General features: G+C 38.0%; 1 protein-coding gene across 1 annotated transcript; it reads right to left on the bottom strand.

Annotated features, from left to right (window-relative positions):
- Positions 1–1,781: 1,781 nt before the first annotated feature.
- ERCC5 (ERCC excision repair 5, endonuclease) lies at positions 1,782–16,796 on the bottom strand. Its single transcript, XM_014873342.2, has 15 exons — positions 16,447–16,796; positions 15,640–15,815; positions 15,026–15,141; positions 14,846–14,938; positions 14,013–14,073; positions 12,918–13,061; positions 11,892–12,099; positions 10,476–11,621; positions 9,876–10,108; positions 9,382–9,501; positions 7,669–7,882; positions 5,692–5,836; positions 4,700–4,900; positions 3,740–3,824; positions 1,782–2,421 (listed from the first exon to the last, which is right to left on the bottom strand). Exons 1-15 carry the CDS (start codon positions 16,532–16,534, stop codon positions 1,876–1,878), a joined length of 3,576 nt encoding a protein of 1,191 aa, XP_014728828.2. The 5' UTR covers positions 16,535–16,796; the 3' UTR covers positions 1,782–1,875.
- Between the last annotated feature and the right edge of the window lie 609 nt (positions 16,797–17,405).

Raw genomic sequence — 17,405 nt, 5'->3', positions numbered from 1 at the left:
CGAAGCCCGTGTCACACAATGCCAACATCCCCGCTCCGGCAGCAAGCACAAATCCCGACAGCTGCAGCCCGAGCGCCAGGAGGGCACCGCACAGCCCTTGCCCAAGGAGAGATTTTGTAACAGCAAGAGGCACCCACTCCAGAGAGCTCCAACCACAAAGTAACCAACTTGGGAGTACTGTCTACAAAATAAATGCTGGCAGGGTGTGTGCAACTCCTCACCCTTACTAAAAAGTAACCCGAGAGCACAAAGTCGTTCTTCAGAGCCAAAAGGGTCTTCCAAGAGAAAAATTCACCAAGGGGCAGGGGTGCTTTTGCAGCTGCGGTATAGGAATGCAAGCTCCCGTTGGAATGCAGAACTGTAGCAAGGCACACAACCCCAAAATCCTAACCCCAGCTGTCACCCTGCACAAATATAAGCATACCACTCCTCCACATCCTAGATGTTCATGCACACTCAACAGATCACAAACACTGTTGTGGGTCCAAATACAGGTATCTAAGATATCTCTTTTTTAGACTGTAATCAATTCAGGACAGGAGCCACCTCCCCCTTTAGACATTTTCTAGAAAAATTAGGCTTCAACCTCAACTGAGTTTTCTAGGTGTTACCAAAAAATAATAAATTATTGTACCAAAATACTAAAGAAGTCCTACAGAGAAGTACCATAGCTAGCAGAAGAAATTTGAGGGAGCTCTTTTACATTTATAAAAATGTCACCAAGGACCTGATACACACTTTTAAAGTAAAATTCAGTAATGGTAACGAGTGATTTATAAAATAGTGCTGTAAATTGGCTGGACAGGCTGAGAATTTGCTTAAAATGTTACAATCTTTTAGAAAAGTAGCATCAAAAGGGATGATTTTTGCCCAGTATAAACTGCACATGAAGTATTAGACTCCCTGCAATTGCATGGGCAAAATCTCACCCAGTTCACCTCAGACCCTCACTCATTTAGGGGAGGATAATGTCTCATAAAATACTTTAATGTATGGACCTAGATTTCCAACACCGGATGAAGCAATAAGAAATGTCATATGAGAAGAAAGAAAAAAAAAAAAAAAGAAGGAAAGAAGAATAAAATGAAACGTAAGATCACAAGAAGTAAGGTGGGTAGAATGCTGTGCTTTTCCTCCTTATTACCCAGGAGCTGGAAATAAATCCTACATTCAGAGAAGAGAGGCATGTGAGAACTCTGAGCTTCACATCACCACACACAAATTAATCCAACGTGAGTGCTGCAACCAGTAGTTATCTCTGAACATCATCTTTGCAAACAAATACCATCTTTGGACACAGCTATGTAACTCCAAACATTCAGAACATAAACAATTATGGCACATCAGATTCTAGAGGGACTTGCTGTACTGTATGTTTTTCCTTGAGATTTTTTGAGGGTTTGCATCCTGTCTCTTCAATAAACAATATTACTTTGGGCACAAAACTTTCAAGACAGGCTTAGGGAAGAGAAGAAGAAAAGCAAAAAACTTGAACCTATCTTACTTTTTGAAACACCTAGAAATAACACAAGTAATTTTCAGAATTTCATTTAAATTTCAAGTTAAGAAGCAACAGATTGCAGGTGATTTTAACAGCTCTATCAAATCAATTAGAATGAAGATAAATGAACATGTTTTGGCTCAATTTTAAAATCTGAAGCCTGAAAACTTCTATCAAGTGCAATCTAGGTCTTTCTGAGTAAATGTGCTAAAATTAGTGTTTTCATTGTTTAGAATCACTTCTGTTTAAGTTCTGGACAGAAAATGCATGACAAAATGCATTACAAATAGAGATAATTTATTGCATTCTATAAAGAATTCATTAGAATATTTACAAAGCTCAAATCAGAAAAATCACAGTCTTTTTAAATATTTTTAAGACATTTTCTTTCTTATTCCTCTCTTGCTCCGTGATTTCTTTTTTCTGCCTTCAAACACAGGTTTGGCAGTCACCATGACTACATTTCCCAGGTCTTCATCCTCACCACTTGAGCTGCTGTGCCCTTTTTTCTCCTTATGGTCTGCTGTCTGTGTTGCAGACATGTTTTTCTTCCTTTTGCTCTTGCCTAAATCTCTGCCTTTGGATTCCTCCACTGAGGAGTCACTAGAAGTTTCTGAAAGATGCAAATTTCCAACAAAACCACCTCCATATAAAAATTCTTTTCTGGAATCTGAATGTTTTCTTCTCTTTCCACTCTGTGCTTCTGCTGCTGCAGCTTGATTTGCAGCACCTGTGGTACCTTTCCCTTTCCTTTTCCCAGGCTGTTCCATCTCTGTGACAGCAGTGGCCTCCTGAACTTCATCATCTGCTTCCTTTTCCTTTCTCTTCAGACAAGTCACAGCTCTGCGTAGTCTCTGACTTTTAATAGCTTGTTTTTCATGCTGTTCGAGTCTGAAGAATGAATCAATTCGAAGCTGAGTCTATCAAAAACAAAACAGAAACACAGTTGAATGTTTTTGTAATGGGAATTCAGTTGCTAGCTATATTATAAAGCATCTGAAACTAAAACAGGGCAAAGGAGTAATGAAATTAATACATATGCACACAGATGTGAACAGTAAGATGCATCATTATAGTAATACCCATACTTTATAATAAATTAGGCAACAAGAACCTTTACAGAAATTAATAATTAGCAAACTCCAGTGAGATTTCATAAACATTGTGCTGCTGGTGATTAGACATATGTTGCTATTGTCAACCCTAATACAGAGAATTTCTGTAGTGCTCTTAAGTATGTCTTTACAAACACATCCTTAGCTTCCAGCTGTTAAAGCAGAATATTTGCTAAGTAAATGCTGTAAGTGCACTTTGCATTTGTGCCTCCAAGTGCAAGTATACACAGGCTTTTGACTCAAGTTCATTGCACCACATGCTGCTACAGCATAAAGACTGAAAAGTAGAACTAACAGTCATCACACAGTGTGGATTTGTGCTATTCAACCACAGCTAGGCTTTTTGTACAGGCTAAGCCATTCCTCTACGTTTTCTGTAACATCTTCTAAGAGAGACAGACACTTCCAAAGGAGATTCCACTCAACCTGAAAGTATATGTAACTACGGGGGTTTCACTCCACTCAGTGATACAGAGAACCTAGAACACTGGTTTAAACAATGTATCTATGTTGTCTACGGCAAAAGGGAAAAAAGAATCTGACACTAGGGATCAATTTTACAACCCACTTTGACAGTTACCAGGGCGGGCATCACTATTCACTTTCAAGTGTTAATAAAGTTGACAGAACATTTACTTGGAAATTAGAGTAATATTATTAATGGACACTTGCTCAGCAGTTCAGTCTGCACTCGTCCTCAAAGGACGTGTGCAGCATCAAATGGACACTATCACTCCACCAAAATCTCAGGGGCACTTTTATATACTTTATAAAGTGTTTATAGAACACTGTCTTCTAGAAGTACTGAAGTTGCTTGAGGTACCTGTAGCTTGACTGTGTCCAGAAAAAGCAGCAACCTGGACTTGAGATGGGTGCTTGATAGGCAAGGAAACTTGAAACCAAAGTCTGAAATTATGCAGAGTCCCTCAGAGCACATTCAAATCATACAGAAATGAAGTCTAGAGAAGCAAGCTTAGTGATTAAAAAAAATATATATATATAAAAGATTAAAAACCATAACCCAGCTTCTGAGAAAAACATTTTACTTCAAAGCCTTGCTGTTCTTTTAAAATGCTTCTCTCACAATTTTCCAGTTATCCCTAAACTACAGGCAGACTTTTACCTGCTGCAAATTCAGCTGTTTCATCACAGGCAAGAGGATTCCATCTATCTTTGTTGTAGTCCAGCCAAAGTGATCCTTGCAGAATGTGCAGAAAGTTAAGGAACTTTACCAAATGGGCACTACTGGTATTTTGTAAACACATAAAATGAAAATTCCTGAAGTAAATAATGCCTGGAGGAAAGCTGCTCCACTTCAAAGCTTTTTTTACTACAAAATCAGACAAAAGACTCGATTAAAACAACATACCACAATCACACTACTCCATCTCCATTAGCTGCAGAACTTTTTCTCTAGTATCAGCATTTCCCAAACCATGTCTCAATGAAGACAGAACTCATTTTGGCTAAATGATATTGCCATAATACAAAATGCCTATAAATATACCTTATTTTTACACTTGCACTTACTGGAAGTTTTATTTACTGTTTAAAACACTATTAGCTCTGCATTTTTTGCCATCTACTTTTCAATAGTTCACTGCAGCTCAGACTGCAACTGAAGCAAAAAGTAGGCATTTTTGGAAGAAATTCAGGAAACAACTAGGGATAAAGTGCAAACTGAAACATCATTTCTGTCTAGACTTCAAGACTTATTTGTGAAAAATGGCAAACACACAGAGGGAGTGTGCAAACAATCCCACTTCAAGAGGAGAAAAAGACACAGGACAGTTACATAAACATAAGTTACAGAAATACCATATCACAACAAACTAGTCAGTTCAGCTACAAGATTATCTTTGCATGCAAAGTGAGGCAGCCCACTCTCTTAGGAGGGCAGAGCAGCCCTGACTGCCACATACACATGGCAGCATTCCCTTCTGTTCCAGAGGTGGCATCATTTTAGGGGAGCACATGCAGATAGGGCTTGGGGCCCCTCACAACAAGGAGATGTTAAGAACTTGACACTCCATTACTGACTCCTTACAAACTAAGTACTTTTACCTAACAAATAAAAGGATATTCTCTGATCTGCTCTACATCAGGCTTTCCCCAGGTGAATGAACCCCTTGACTCATCCACCACAGGTTTCAGGTATGCTTCTGCCACTGCTGGATTTGGGAAACCTGAATAAAGCTGTAGCTCCCGCAGTTTCTTCTTGACTTTGGTGTCATGTGGATTAGGCCTCACTTTCTTATTCTTCTGAGCCTCATTCCACCAGTCACTGAAAAATAGAGAAAATTATTAATTTGCCCCATAAAATAAAATCTGAAATATCAAGAGCCACCACGCTAATTTCAATAGCCTTAGTCTCCCTACTTCAATTACTACAAGAGATGATGTAGAAAATGTCCAAATGAAAGATGGCCAAAAGGACAAAAAATTTAAAAGCAGGAAAGACAAAACACACACATCAAATGCAGCTATTGTAAGCCAAGGTAGCAAATATCACCTGGATTCCCCATAAGCTGCTAAACAGAAGGCCTCAATTTCAGCCTCACTTGTAGAGGATGTTCCACACACAATAATAATTCTTGGAGGTTTTTTGGTATGCAAGGAAAAGAAAGGGAAAATCCCTGCCATTGACAATACAGCTACCTTGGCCCTCTTCAAACCCTTTTCTTGCCCACACCCCACCTGCCTGTCTCCTTCCAGGTCATCCATTCCTCAATCAAGTCCTCTTTCTCTATGAGCAAGATACAGCAACCTCTCACCAACCCAGGGAGAATGAACCTCTGTTCTACTATGGATTCAGCTCTCCAATAAACTCTGAGGCAGATGCACAATTCTACAGCTGTTCTGCTGTCTTTGTCTCACTGTGATTGCTATATCAACTTGTCACTTTATCTACTTATCATTACAAATAGTGATATCATGGAGTCATGTTTTACAGCCTACCATTAATGATGGTCAGTGACGGTCATATGTTTTGCTGCACACTTAAGCATCAGAAAAGCATATTTACTAGTAATCAAAATATGGAGATACAAAAAAGCAAATCACAATTAAGCATACGCGAATCTTAAGAGAGGTTCCAAGCCATGCCCAGGAAATTCATTTAAAATCTCCATCGCTGTTACAAAGCCAACATTTGGGATGCCCTCAGTATAGTCACTTCCAAGCAAGTATGCCAAATTAATTAGTTTGCTTCTATCCAACCCTGGAAAAGAAAGTTTATAGATTCAGCATTTATTAGCTTACAAAATAAAAAATATTATCAGAAAGGCAAAAACTGAAAGGAACACAAAGGCCTTAATGCAATAAAATTATATTTAATTCAACATCAGAATTTGCTAAGTTATATTCTGGAGCAGTATCAATATACTCCTGCTAACTCAAGCATCAATAATTGTGTTAATTTGACAAATATATCTTGCCAAAGTGAAAATGTTACAATGGACATCAGGAGGAATTTTTTCATGGAAATTATTGTTAAACATTAGAAAGGACTGTGCAGTGAGGTAGTGGAGTCACCATCCCTGAAAGTGTTCAAGAAACAACTGGATGTGGCACTCAGTGCCACAGTCTGGTTGACAAGGTGGTGATCAGACAAACATTGGACTTGATGATCTCAGAGGTCTTTTCCAACATAAATAATTCTGTGATTCTGTAATTTCAAAATTCAAGGTTGTTAAAAGATATTGTTTTTAGGTTTATTACATCCAGTTACTGCCCTGTTCTCATCTAATGTTGACCTGAATTGAGTAATGCCAGAATCAAATAAAAACATTCTGTTTGAATTCTAGTCCATAGTACCATAGCCTCTGCTTCCTAGAAGTGTTCCTCAACTGGGAGCCTCTTGCTCTGTGCTGGTACAGTTACTAAGCAGACCAGAAGAGCCTGTGAAAGAGCCAGAAAGAAGGAAGAACTCAGCTGACCACTTCTATTTGATCGGCTATAAGGTGTGAGGCAAGCAGACTGATTTTTAGTGACCAGCTTCAAGAGTTTAGGTTTGAAAAAAACCAATTTTTTAAAAATTCCACGTAGAAAAGGAGGGATGTGAGTCTAAATATGCAAAGCAATACCATCATCGTGCTAGTCACAATATCCATCATCTGTCCAGACAGAAGAATTTCTGCAATGCATGGGAAAGGAGAAGCATGGGACTGCAGAGGAATGTGACATAAAGACTGATGATGACTATTATTTCTCAATAAATAAATAAATAAATAAATAAATAAATAAATAAATAAATAAATCTTTTGCTTAGCACATCAAAACCATTTAAAAATCACAGACATGCTTTTACAGCAATCCTTTCCAATAAAGCCACAGTACCACATTGAAGTAGGGGAAAAATATTTCATTCCATTTACCAAAGCTACATTTTTTACCACATAAAAACATTATGAAGTTTTACATGCTACTATTTCAAAGTCTATAGCCTCTCAAATTGAAAATGTCAAAACTGATTTTAAAAGAGTTCTGCTCAAGACATAATAACAAGTTTAAATTGGTTCATATTTTGCCTAATACTCTATGTGATACTGAAGCTTAGTAGTTCAACAAAATTGGCAATAATTTGATTAGAGTAGCTCAAGAGTAATCAGACAGGAAAAAAACATTTTTCAGTGTCAACTATATGATAAATGTGTTACACATATTCCAGATCCTCTTTTAATATATTACATCTCAATATGTCCAAAACCAACTTCTATTTCCAGAAGACAAAAAAATCCGATGATATCAGAATATCATTTTTCCCACCACATCAGAAAAGGCATGTTAACATTTACCGAGAAACTGGTATAATAGTTCATATCTCCAGCCTTGATGATCATTACACTAACTGAGTGTATTAAATACAGGTGGTCTGCAAATTCAGGGGGGTCATCTGGCAGTGAAACAGCAACAGAACGGAATGGTTTTAGAGACTCTCCAAAGAACACACATTGAATAAGAGACACAAAATTCTGTAGAAAATACAAAGAGACAGAGGACAGAGCTGTCTTATTAAAGACTGCGTTTAACAAATCAATACCTGAGGCTTACCTAGCTGGTTCTGAAAGTCAACATACTGATAATATTCTACGTATTTGTTCTGACTGAAGAAATTTTTATAAACGTGTCGTGCACCAAACAGCCAAACGTCACTGTCATCAGTGATTGTCCCAGAGGTCTGATCAGTAAGGTCCAACACGGCACACTGTGCCTCTGCCTCCGTCGGAGCTTCGATGTATGGAATGCCAAACAGACGGAGGAGCTCCTGTAGGATAGAAGGAAAACAGTTAAATCATCTCAAGAGTTAACTTCTAATACAATTCTGCTTAACTCAGAACTGCTAGATTCACACTTGAGAGTTATTTATTATTTGACTACAAACCTTAAACTTCTGGTAAAAAGTGCCAAGCTCAAGTTAAGTCAAGAGGGAATCCCCACTCAATTCCTCTCAGGCAGACAGTGCCATATAAATCAAGCACTACTTGAGCATACTTTTCCCACACGGTTTGAGAACCTGCCATCTTAATTACACAAGCATACTTAAGTATTGTTTTGCACAGCAAGGAGAAAACTCCATGCATTACAATTATGTAGGCTCCAGGAAAGAAAAGATGCAGGTAGGTTAAATACAACAAGTAAAATTTAAAAAATCCTATTTAAAAAAAAAATGTGGTCATCACTTCATCTAAGAAAGTAGTATTAAAGCATATGAGAAATATTCACATCAAGCAGGAAACAGCAGGAAGACTAATCATTCCTTGGATAGTGTTTAGATATGCCTCTATTTTGATGCATTTTTCCTTTTATGGGATACATTACACAACCGCAGTTAAATATTCCACATGCACTAGGTTTACAGGTTTGTCCTAGTTACACAAGCCTGGATTATGTTCTTCACTCACATGGCTTTTGAGGCTTGACAGCATCAGTCTCAAGACTTTAAATTTTTACTGTAATTAAGAATAAAAGCACAAGATCAAAAGACCTACAACCATAATGGTGTGCCATATGATTACATGGCACATAACACTGCAAAGTCAACCTACTGGCCTTTAAAAAATCACCTGAAGAAACAAATATGTGCAAATATTTAACCAAGATTAAATATCATTTCAACACTACCTAAACTGTCCCATTAAGAAAAACCAAGCATTTACATATTTCTCAGAATTTGTTAGTATAAGTTTATTGCATCATAGACACTATAACTAGTCTGCTATATTATGGGTTTGTTAACCCAAATACATTGTATTAAACCTTGAAACACTGACACAGAAGTAACAGGCTTATTCAGGCTTTACTGGTGAGATTCCTTCAAATCGCTTACTCAGGGCATAAACTATACAGACTTCTTGTAATTTTTTAACATTTTAATCACTAGGGGAAATCACAGTTTACCTAATACACAGTCTGTATCAATTCTTTGCTGCTCAACATAACTTCCTAATATTTTTTTTCATTTTGCACCTTACAAAAACAGGCCAAGATCAAACTGGCCTAACCTTTAAAAGTTGGTGCTCAAAAGATATACTCATTTATCTGTAACTATACTATTGTTTTATAATGTTATTATACTTACTTATAATAGTTGCAATTCAAGATTACCTCAACATTTTCAATATTTTAAATCAAGCAAACTGAAGAAAACAAGCTTCTAAGAGGGGAAAAAAGGTGACCTATAACTAAGCAAGATTACTAACAGCTTTTGAGTAAATGACTGGGGTAGAGGAAAGAAACAAATCAAAATGACTCAACAAATACTACCTGGCTTTCCAAGAACATCTGTCCTGTTACAGAAGCAGCAACACGTTCCTGCTGTTGTTTTTGAGACTGAAGAGTACTCTGCTCAGCAGAAAGGTTCTTTTCCAATTCTTCTAGTTCTTCCTGAAAATATAAACCAAGATTTTTATTATTTCAACAATTCAGGTACACTTAGTAAAGTAAAGCACAAAGTCTCCAGCTACAATTATTCTAGTAGTATATGTTCCTTTAATTCACACTAGGAAGTTGTTACAGTTTCTCTAATGCAGCAAATTGTAAGACCAGAGATAGTCTAGTCATCTATTTGCTAAAACCTCGAAGTTTTCCTTTAACTTTAGCGAGATTATGATTAACCACCTCTTTATCAGTTCCCATACAATTAGATACCTATGTGAGAAAGCAATGAAACAATAAGAAGCTGTTCAATAGTTTTCCTTAACAACTATTTGGAGGCAAAGCACTCCATTACAAGTTCAAAAGAAGAAACAATGAGTTACCAAACTGATGTCTTGCCACTCATCCACTGCATCTTTACTATCAGCTTCTCTTTCAACATTCTGAGTGTTCTCCAACTGCACATCTTCAGACTCCTTCAGCAAGTCCGGTGTGAAAGCATCAGGTCGGTCTGTCTTCACTTCTGGAAGTGTTGGTTCATCATCCATTTTTTCATCATAATTAGTAACAAACTCAGCCTCATTACCGACCTCAGCATCCACTTCAATAAAGCTTCCTATCAAAGGAAAACAGAGACTTGTACACACTTTTAACTTGCGCAGTGACTTTTTTTTCTATATACAGTGGATTAATATAAGGATTGTGAAATTACATAAATAAAGTGGCTGACCGATTAATAAATCAGTTAAATTCAATGTACACAGCATGCTTTCCTGACTCTCCATATTCTATACTCAGGTTTCAATGACAAAATGCGACACAAAGGGGAAAACACAGCTCAGATTTTCTTCCTGCCTCCTATATATATGGGAGTGGATGCATTTTTAAACATTTCTTACTAAGAGAAAAGGTTACTTTCAACTGACTACAAATACAATGTTGTCCTATTTTCTTACCCTTTTACACAATCAAAAAGCACATACCATCAGAATCACTGTCTTCAGACTGTGATATCCCTTTACTTTCCTCCTCAGGATCTCTTGTTTCTGGAACAAATCTAATATCCTCAGATACATTCTCCTCTGATTGTGAAATTACTTCCTGTGCATTTTCAGAAATTTTCAAGTTTTCCTCATTTTTCAAAAGGTCTGTTGTTTCAGCATGAATCAAAGCACTTACACCAGTTTGCACAGGAGAACAGCTTGGCTTCTGCAAACACAAATTCATATCCTTATCTCTCAGAGACTCTGAGTCCATTTTGGAACCATTTTTTTCTTTGTCTAAGTCTTCTTTGTCTTTTCTAGTATTGTTAATACAAGAACAATTTTCAGCTCTGGATATACTGGTATCACTTGGTGAAATATGATTTTTGGAACCATTTTCTTCCTTGCCTACATCTTCTGTGTCTTTTGCAGTATTATCAATATAAGTTTCACCTATGGATATACTAGTGTCCTTGGATGCAATTTGATTTTCTGAATCATTATCTTTTTTGTCTATATCTTCTTTACCTTTTCTAGTATTTTCAATAGCACAATAATTTTCCCCTCTAACTATACCAGTGTCTTTGGGTGTAATATGACTTTTTTCCAACTCCTGACTCTTCTGTTTAAATTTAGCATCTTGCATAGTCACTTGGATTGATGAATGAATTGTAGCTGTAGGAATGTTCTTTCCCTCCTTAACTTCAGGAATCTGCTCCTCATCTGAGCTACTAGGCAGAAAATTCTTCCTTTCTGGTCTTTCTGACAGCATTCCATCAGTTGTAGCAGTAACAACTTCCCCCCCTTTATCATCTTCACTCAGAGCTTGCTGAATTGCCCGCAGTGTTCTTGGAGACACACTGCCTTCCTCTGACACAAACTGGTCCACGTTCAATTCTCCTGCTTCCAGCTCTTCTTCTGAGCTGCTTTCCACCATCGCTGCCTGGATAGCAAGCAATGTCCGAGGAGAGGGGGGTGCTGCCACCACCTTGGTATCTTCCTCTGTCTGCATCTTGTCAGATGTAGACAGCTTTTCATTAGCAGGAGATTCATTGATTTTATTTAATTTAGTCAATTCATGCATTTTTGATGAGGGTCCTGCAGTAGTTTCCAAGTCTCTACTCATAGCTTCTCTTGCTTGAATACCTGAAAGAAAGTTTTGTGTGGGAAAATACTGCTTTATAATAACATTCCATTTTACATAATGAACATCATTATATAAACATTTTTAAACTAGTTTTCTACAAGTTTACAGATCACAGTTAATAACATATAACAGTAATGCACATTTCATAGAAAGTACTGGCTACATGCACCAATAAACAATATTCAGGTTTTTCTTAAAACTGCCAGTTTTAAGTGTGCCGGAGTACATACTCCAAGTGATAGGTTTTATAAAATTAAGACCTGACATACCCTTTATCAGAATATAGCGAGAAGTCTCTTCAGAGACAACCCTCCTTGATTCCACTTCTTTCACAAAACCACCTTCATTTTCATATTGTGTTTGGATTTCACCCGAGTACTGTTGATTCATTTCTTTTTGCACATTTTCTATGTGCCGATTGAGGCTGCTTTTTTTAAGCAAACCTCTAAGCTGGTACTGGGAAAAGTCATTGGAGTCCTCAAAAAAACAAAACAAAAAACAAAACAAAACAAACAAATCAATTTAAATAAAACGCCCCTTTTAAGCAAATTAATTTCCCACATTCTGGAAGTGTGGAAATTCTTTCAAGAGTTCCTTTAAGCAGCTAACATTTGTCTTTCACGGGCTGCTGCACTCCCAAGCAACAGCAATACTATCCTGGCAACATACAACAATTCTGAAAGGTACCAGTAATTCTGAGTGCTGGAGAACATGACATCTCAATTTTGGCTATCAGAGCTCACCCCCATCTTAAAAAAACCCAAATAATTAAAAGAGAATCTACATGTGGATCATCTTAAAATGATGGTTCTTAGATTACATTTGGACATAAACCATCATTTGATCTGTGTATATTGTATTTTCAAAACCTCATTGTAGAAGTGGCACTATAGGATTCCCCATTCATGTCTGAACAGCTTCAACACATCTGCCTAAGTTACAAAATCCTTTTCCCAGCTGCCAGCTCCTCTAACAATCTCAGGGTTTGGAATCCAAGCCTTGTTCATACTGCCTGGTTCATCTACACCAGTAGCATGTTCCGCAGTCTTGGGCATAACGCTGATGAGGCACAGCATGATTTTTAACATTTTAAAACTAGCTCTGCTAATTTTAGTGGAAATCAAGAGATAAGGCTGTTAAGAGTCATTATCTCATCGGATTTTTTTTCTCCTCAAGGTAACATCTCATATTAAATAGTCCAGTATGTAAAGCTTTCCAGATGTAGTACTCTTTCTTTATTTGCATTAATGGAAATAGCTCTATTCCAATGCCTTGAAAGTTATTTTAAATATTACCTCTGGCATTGCTTCAAATAATGTTCTTCTTCGCTTCGTAAGTTCTTTAATATCAGTTAAGATCTCATGTTTTATTTCTGGAGGCAGTTTGTGGAAATCTTCTGATTCAATATCTACAGAATAAGGATTTTCACATAACTGTTCCTATAAAAACGGAAAACAAGAATCTATATTTTATATTACAGCACAACAAAAACAATAAAATATTTAGAACATAATTCTAAACAAAACAAACAAACAAACAAACAAAAAAAAAAAAAAAAAAAGAAGAAGAAAAAAACAAAACAAACCACACAAGAACTTCATTGCCACTTCCCATATGGTGAAGAAAGGAAAAAAAAAGTAACTACTATGTAATTAAAATGTGTTAAGTACCCTGTTGAGGTACATTGTATAAAGAAACTTGGTTTCATTCTTTTTACAAAATGATACTTAGTATAAATCACTAAAGCAGGTCATATAGCCTCAGCTGTTCTGATTTTATCCTTCCAAAGAGGTTCTCCTTCCGAAAGAGAACTACTTCAAAGATAAACAGTCTTTCCAAAAGTTTTTTCTCTTTTTTTTTTCTATTGATGAAAAGAAGAGATCATTTTATTATTTATTATGTCTTCTTCTTAGGTCATATATTTCTCTTCTTCTCTTCCTATCAGATCAGCACATCAGAAGCAAATGCAGAAACTATCTGTGAAAACTCAAGGACTTAAGTGCTTCAACTTCAGTTCACATTTGGAGAAGCACAAGAATTTTTAAAAATATGCTGTCTTTAACATGCACACACATGTGCACAAATACATGTATTTCACTTACATTGGTACAAAACCCAATGTCTTCTCCATATATTCAGAGGAAGCAGTAAAAAGAAAGCAAAAGGATACCAAAATAATTTTCTGTTCTGCTGTATTCTAGTGGAGAAATCACATTTATGTTTCCTCATTAATAGGAATTCTTATAGTACTGAAGATTAACTTGTTTGCTGATAAGTAATGCTACAATAAGACCTATATCTCCAAAAATTTGGCTTTTTGTTTGTGTTTTAAGTATAGCAAGTGAATGAGACGATTGTTCACAGTAACAAGGCAACTAGGTTGCACTTACTTGCAACATCTTTTTTTGTGTCATTCTCATTTGCCACTCTTTTTCTTCCTCCTCTTCTGAGCTAAAAATCACAAAGAGAAAACAAAAGTTGCAGATATTTACCCAGGAGAACAGAGTTTCTATTTTAAGCAAAAAGACGTTAGTTATGCCTTCACTGGTCAAGCACAAAAACGTGCAGCATCAAACATAAACACACACACACACATATATATACACAAACAAATATATAAATACATAAACGTCATAAAGATCTGAACAGAGAGTAAGAAGGCAAACTTCTGTCAGTTAAAACTAGATGGAGACAATTGCTGCTCTTTAGATCATGACACAATTCTTACTTGGTCAGTATAAATATATATATATTTATATTATACTTTTATACAGATGTGTAACCGACAGGGCACTTCATATTCTCACTTAGTGTTATTTAAGAAGATGCCACCAGTGTGACAAGTACAGACAAAGCCTGCCTCTGCTGAACATGTCAACACAAAACAGAATCAAGCTGCCACACCCAAGCTTGAACAATTAGTCCCATTTAGTTGTATGAACATGGCCATAGAGACTGAGGTAGAACTTTCATCCTTATATACGAATCCAGTGTAGAAATTTAATCTGTGGGCTGAAAGCTCCTTCTGTTACTTTCCCATAAATAACTAGGAGGCTTCTCTATCCAAAAAGAAACTATAATAATAAATAAAGAAATATACTTAATATATATATTACAGTGTCTCACAGGTCAAAGGCCTTTCATCAGCATCAAAAAATGTGGTTTATACTTTTACCTACGTTTATTAAAAGCCATCTAAGCTATTTTTCTTAATTCTACCTACCTATTCTTCTCTTCATTCTCCAAAGCAGGCAGTACATACATATCATCAATTCCTTCTCTTCGAACTTCTGTAATACTAGGCAAAGCTTCATTTCTTAGGGAAAAAAAAAAAAAACAAAACAGCAATTAACAGCTTCAAAAAGACTGTCATTTATAAACAAGGGGAAAATTTTTTTCTTGCCTTTTGCCTTTAAGAGCAGTTTTGATAACATGTCTCTTCAAAAGTGTTTTCAAGAGTTTCTCTGCAGTTTTCCTGGAATCATTGATGGCAGTTTCCTTTCTTTGTCTTCGCTTAGCCTATGAAAATAAGATTAACACCAAGATTTTGCAGGATGCTGAAGATGCACATCCAGTGAATCCCTGTGAAAGTTCTGTGTGCTGAGCCTATGAGCTACTCCTAACTCATCCTACACCAAGGGGACCAGAGCTTTCAGAGCCTCTAAATCTATGTCTGTTTCCTCTGTGGAACTCAGGAATAGCTTTCAGCTTCTAGGTACAAATGCCTGCAGAGCTGCATCCAGGTCTATTCTGGAGCACAAGCCAGCCTTGTGCTATCATCCACTTCTCTGCAACCTGGCTCCCATGCATATCAAACCTGCCTAGATTAAAGAAGAGCTGCTGCATGCTCCAAGAGCAGACCCAGGCTGCGACCGCAAAGGACACCTGCAGAGCCGTGGACCTCAATCCTCCATCCCCAAAGCTCAAAATCATAAGCAGAACAACAGGAAGGAAACTGAAAATGACTGCTTACCATACAGCCTCTTTTACATTGCAGTAACTCACAAAGGTACTTACCAAAGTTTGCCTCTTCAGAAGAGGTGCCTCTCCGTCAAAAACAAAGATGGGGCGAATCCGGAAAAACAGTAACTTGCAGAGTCGATGAAACAGAGTGAGCAGGTGAGCATTCCGAACAGAAATACCACCACGATCCCTGGCTCCCTTTATTGCTTGGTTCAACCAAATACTGATATCTTAAAGACTCGTTGAGAGAAAAAAATGTGCTCTTTTACACATATACACATTGAGAGTTCCTATAAAGTGCACAGATTTGATTGAGTGGCTTTTGCCCATGGCTCCAAGTTTGTTTTACTAAAACCAAGAAAATCCAAATAGCTGTGAACTTGGAAGAAGACTAAATCATTGCCCTATCGCCCTGCACAAAGAGCAGAGTGAAAGCAAAAGCGCAGCAAATTTCTCCTCAGTTATTTATACAGGTAAATGACAGGTAACTTCCTTCCCCATCTTTCCAGCATTTAACCAAGTATACAGGACAGGAAAGCTAATACATAAGTATAAAACTTCCTCATCTTGTAGTCCTACTGAGAGCAGCACACTTATTTATGAAGTGCAAAATTCTATAGTCAAACACTTGTATAAGGAACTTATTAAAATAAAAAAGTCTATTTTTTTAAAGATTAAAACAAGAAAGCTTAGTATTTAACATATTATAAAGCAAAACTTCCACTTACCAAAATGTAGGCAATGTAAATGTAGTAATAATAATAATATTAATAATAATAAAATAATCACTTATAAATAAGGGAAATAGTTAAAACAATCTCCCTAGCAACTTCGGTTCCGCAGCTTTACTTTAAAGGATACCAACAGCAAGAATTTTCCCTTCCAGCGTTTCTGGGTTTATGGGTCTCCCGGTGCATTCAAGCAGCTTCCAGAGTCCTTGAACTCCCATTGTCCTTCCTTAGCTGCTTTGAGAGAAAAATCTATGGGGCACAAAAGAAGGAATAACCCAAAGATTACACCGCCCGCGACCGCTTTATTAATTCAAACAGAAATAACGAGGACGCCGCTCGGGCCGGGGTAGGCAGGGACAGGCGGGGTCGCGATCCCGGGTCCTAGCGCAGGGATGCGGGAGGGACGGGAGAGAGACGAGGCAGGAGGGCCCCGGTGCCCACCCGCGGCCTCCGGCCCGGCAGCGAGCGCAGGCGCCGCCCGGCGCAGCCCCGCGGGCCGCCGGGAGTCGCAGGCGCGGGGCGGAGCCGGCGCAGGGCCCGGCCCGGAGCAGCCGCCCACAGCCCGCCCCAGGGCCCCCGCCGCCCCTTCTCCGGCTGCGGCTCCTGGGGCGGTGGGCTCCTCGGCTGCCGGGAGGAGAGCTTAGTACCGAACAGCGGAGAATAACAGAACGTTGGAAAAGATCTCCGAGATCATTGAGTCCAGCCTGTGACCGAGCGTCCCGCTGGCAGCTAGATCATGATCGAAGTACCAGGTCCAGTCTAAACGGACGGTAATTGCACCACTTCCCTGAGCAGTCCTTTCCAATATCTGATCACCTTTTCTGTGAAGAAATTCCATTAGGCCTAGCCTTAACCTTATCTGGTGCAGCTTGAGACCATTTCCTCTCATCCTGTCACTTGTTACGTGGGAGAAAAGGCCGACTCCTACCTGGTTACTCCCCCTCCTTTCAGGTGGTTGTAATGTCAGGCCCGAGCCTCCCCTTTTCCAGGCTAAAAAATCCCAGCTCCCTCAGGTGCCCCTCACAGGACTTGTGCTCCAGAGCCTTTATCCTCTCTATTGCCCTTATCTGGTTGGAGAATGGAAAAAGT

Source organism: Sturnus vulgaris, chromosome 2 (genome assembly GCF_052056855.1).
Source record: "Sturnus vulgaris isolate bStuVul1 chromosome 2, bStuVul1.hap1, whole genome shotgun sequence".
NCBI lineage: Eukaryota > Metazoa > Chordata > Aves > Passeriformes > Sturnidae > Sturnus > Sturnus vulgaris.
The sequence above is the reverse complement of the archived record's forward strand: the minus strand, read 5'-3'. Positions and strand labels throughout refer to the sequence as shown.

Bases quoted from the DNA above. Each gene is read 5' to 3' on its own strand.
- ERCC5 (XM_014873342.2), bottom strand. From the start codon at position 16,534: ATGGGAGTTCAAGGACTCTGGAAGCTGCTTGAATGCACCGGGAGACCC. The intron at 3,825-4,699 runs ATATCCTTTTAT...AACTTTCTGCAC, and splicing joins GATGTAGAGCAGATCAGAGA to ATTCTGCAAGGATCACTTTG. The intron at 2,422-3,739 runs GTAAAAGTCTGC...TGTTTTTGATAG, and splicing joins AACAGCTGAATTTGCAGCAG to ACTCAGCTTCGAATTGATTC.